The sequence below is a fragment of the Sardina pilchardus genome, chromosome 17 (assembly GCF_963854185.1).
Source record: "Sardina pilchardus chromosome 17, fSarPil1.1, whole genome shotgun sequence".
In the NCBI taxonomy this organism is placed as follows: domain Eukaryota; kingdom Metazoa; phylum Chordata; class Actinopteri; order Clupeiformes; family Clupeidae; genus Sardina; species Sardina pilchardus.
This window is the reverse complement of record NC_085010.1, coordinates 17,899,032-17,902,887: the sequence shown is the minus strand read 5'-3', so window position 1 is coordinate 17,902,887 and position 3,856 is coordinate 17,899,032. Positions and strand designations below refer to the sequence as shown.

The following is a 3,856-nucleotide window of genomic DNA, read 5'->3' as shown; positions in this document are numbered from 1 at the left end:
TTTCCTCCACTCTCAATGCAAAGGGTGAAAGTATAAGCTGAGCAGAGAGGGAGCAGACAGAGAAAGAGAGGGGTGGGGGGAGGCTGGCGGACACGTTCCCTGTCCTCTCCCGTCCCCTCCTCTCCCGTCGTTTGCTTTTTTTTTTTTTTTTTTTCTTTTTTGGTCGGTTGCAGCCTTTGTGCCATGGCTAGCTGGCTGCCACTCTCACCCCTCTATTCCTCCTGGGAGGCCTTTGGGGCCGGGTGGGGGTACCCCTGCCCCCAACCCACCTCGCGCTAGAGCAGAGCAAGACCCCTCCTCACCCCCCCACCCCGGACTCGCCCGACACACGGCTGCCTGTGCTGAATGCTTCACAGAGACCTGGTACAGACGCGCGCTTCACACGCACCTGCATGCCCCCCCACCCACCCCACCTTACCCCCCACAACCCCACCCACCCTAACCCCCTAACCTCCCCCTCCACTACCTCCACCACCACCACCACCACCACCACCACTCACCACCCCCCGAAAACAGTCAGCGCTAGTGGCGTCTCTCGTCACCTCGCCAGAGGGAACAGATACGTATTTGCATGTTACTCAGTCTGGGATGCCCCACATTTTGCCACACTAAGGGGAGGTTGTGTTCGATGACCCCCTTTTCTTTACAATTTTTAAAACTAAAATAAATAAATGAATAAAATAAACGGTCCTCCTCCAACCCCCCCACTCCCCACCTCCCCCACTCCCTTACTCGTTCGGTGGTGTGCGTTCGTGTCGGTATTTGTCGATGTTGTTGTTGGTGCTGTGTGACGCCCTTCTCTCTACTGACCATCCTTCAGTGTGGTAGACTGCATTTCCTGTGTCTCTGTTCGTGTTAGTTCGTGTTCTCTCACAGAAGGTAATGTCTTTTTTTATTTTCTTTATGTTTTTTTTTTTTTTTTAACTCTGAATCTCTGTGATACTTGCATTGGCCTCCATTCACACTCACAGGGGGAGAAGTATCCTCCTTAACCCATTCCAATGTCTTGGAAGCCGTAGGGATGATGGCCGTTCCTGCCCTTATCGTTCGAGCACCTCTGCACACTCACAAACTTGTTTTCAAAAACAAGCCGAAGTTAGTTACTCACTGAGTGTGATCAATTTGACCAAATTCTGACAAAACTAAGTCATTGTTGAGACACAGACCGTAAACTGATGGTTAATATCAAGTGTCTGATGAAGACTTGTTGAGATGGAGGCTTCTGAGGAGATTTCGGCTTGCTCGGATGTTGGGGGCAGGAGTGACCACAGGCTTCACTGGAAGGGGTCCGTGTTGGATATGTTTCCTCTCGACTCTGCCTGTTCTAACTCTTTCTCTTCTCTGTTCCACCCCACCTCGCCCGCTGTGTCGCCAAGAAACGTCAAGAAACGGCGTTACGACGCCAATGCCAGCGCCATCTAGAGGACTGGATGAGGCTGTGCACTCTGAGGTCAGATCCTGTGGTGGATTCAGCCGATCGATCCGACCTTCGCTGGACTCCTCATTTCCCTTTCCTGCCGCTAACTTAGCGGTAGCGTTTACTTGAAGACAACAAACAGAACAACGATACTGAATGAAACCACTACTGACTACTGAGCATCTTCCATTTGTAGTTTTTTGGAACTACAGTACCCACGCTCTTGTAGTTGTTTGGAACTACATTACCCACGCTCACCGCCCCAACCCTCCACCACCACCACCACCACCACCACCTAATCTTTCCCTTCCTTTCTCCCAAATCGACTTTCATTACCCCACACTGCCCATCCGTCCCTCTCTCCTCCCTCCTCTCCTCTCCTCCCTAAGCCTCACCTCCTGAGAGTCTCCCCTGCCTGGCGGAGACGGAGAGGGGGGCAGTGTGCTGGGGGGCGTGTCCTCGAAGGCCCACCCATCAGGCATGACTTCCTGTACAGCGCACTTTGACCTTTGACCATTGACCTCCCGTGCGGAACCCCAGCATGACGAGTCCTGGCTGAGGCACTGCATGGCTGAAGTGAGTCACCCATTCAAAGCGAAAAAAAAAAAGATAAGACAAGAGAAAAAAAACAACAACACTTGAGTACAATCAAATTGAGTACAGTCAGTCAGTCACTACGAACACCAAATTCATGGAAAAGAGGCGTTTGGCATCTAGGATGACTGCCGACAACCCTACAAGGTAGCGTTGCTGTCAGCAACGCAAGTCCCTAAAGGAAGAAACTTGTAATGTCACATTGAGAACACGGATCAGCTACTGAATCTCAACATATCATTTTACACTATTACATAATTCTGCATTTTTTGTTAGAATTTTAGCATGTTGTCTTGCAGGTGTTTTGGCTGTATTAAAAACAAAAATGACAGAAAGAAAAAAAATTAGAAGGGGAAATATTTTGGCCAACAGTTATAGACAGTTATAACATGCAAGGGAACACTTATGAGCAGTGTTAACACCTTTCTCTTAGACTGAAAACAAACACACAGACACACACGCACGCACACACACACACACACACACACACACACACACACACACACACACACACACACACACACACACACACACACACACACTTCTTTCATACACAAGTCCCATACATGAGTAACGTGGAGTCAATGCTGACCTCACTGTTTAAGCCCAGTGTTCTCACGAAACCAGTTGATAGACACTACAGTCAGTTATGAGCTGCATGATCAAGACTATTTAGTGGGCAGCCCTTTCCCAACTGCTCTGCTTCCCATGGTTACTGCATGTTAAAGGATAATTAAACAACTAACTCTTACTATGCAAAGGAAAACATTGCACAGACCTACTGATTGGTAATGATTCTTCAATGATACTATGATGATATTACTAAAATCATGTTTTAGCTACTTAAACAATAATGCAGCCTTTTATATGCTTGGCCACTTCAACATTTGTCTTTATAACAAGCTTCAGATAAACATAGGAAAAACCGAATGGAAAAAAAAAAGTCCAAATGTCAAAATGCATCTGATCACGTTCATTTGTCTGAGTTTGAGAAAACAACCACTTGTGTCATTTGTGATAAAGAAAGATGAATTTTTCAATCAAGCGTAATTATAGGAATAAAGAAGGTAGGAATAAAGGGATCTTTCCAGAATTTTCTTGGCTAGAGGTCTACAGTACGTGTTGGGTGTCCTGTGTACCATTTTTGAGGTTACTTGGGTGTCCGCTCTCATCTCCTCGTTCTTTCCCATCATCACATGTTTCCATGGAAGCACCATCAAAATATTTAAATAAAGGACTTGACAAAGTATTGTATCACTTGACAATGCCTCTGTGTTTTTGTTTGTTTACTTGCCAAATTTGATTGTGTTTTCCGCTCTACAGGTAGGCCTATGAAAACTATGGGTTACAGAAAAAACAGAAGTTATGGTTTATGGGACATAGATGGAGGAGGCAGCTCTAGAGTTATATCAGAATATACACTGACAATGAACTGTCCAATCAGATCTTTTAAAACTCCACCCCCAACAATGACATCAGATTAGAGCTACCAAGTCGCAGACTCATTCCTTTCCTTTCGTTCCTTTCATGCTGCTTTGAGTTACAGCAGAGAGGGTTAAAGCGTCAGGTTTGTTTTCGTTATTTTGCAGCCTGTTGAAAAATCCTAGACTGTCCTAATTTTAAGCAGACACCAAAAGCAGACATCATAGCCTACAGCCTACTACTGTTAGACAGTGAAAACTACAATCTACTCCTAAAACTACTAGGCTACTTGAAGATAAGATTCAAGAACATTTCCCATGGCTTAAAGCAATCAAGAATCAAGGTATTTTAATTATTTGCTTTTGCTTCATTTGCCTGGGCTTTTTGCAATGGATCAAAGTAGGCCTACAACCATGTTTGATT

The 3,856-nt window shown here is 45.7% G+C and overlaps 1 protein-coding gene across 1 annotated transcript in view; it reads left to right on the top strand.

The window, feature by feature from the left end:
- adam23a (ADAM metallopeptidase domain 23a) overlaps window positions 1-3,276 on the top strand; it is a 25,491-nt gene extending 22,215 nt beyond the window's left edge. Inside the window, 1 exon segment of the mRNA XM_062518311.1 lies at window positions 1,377-3,276. Within this exon segment, the coding sequence (XP_062374295.1) occupies window positions 1,377-1,422 (46 nt within the window). The 3' untranslated portion in view covers window positions 1,423-3,276.
- Window positions 3,277-3,856: the final 580 nt, after the last annotated feature.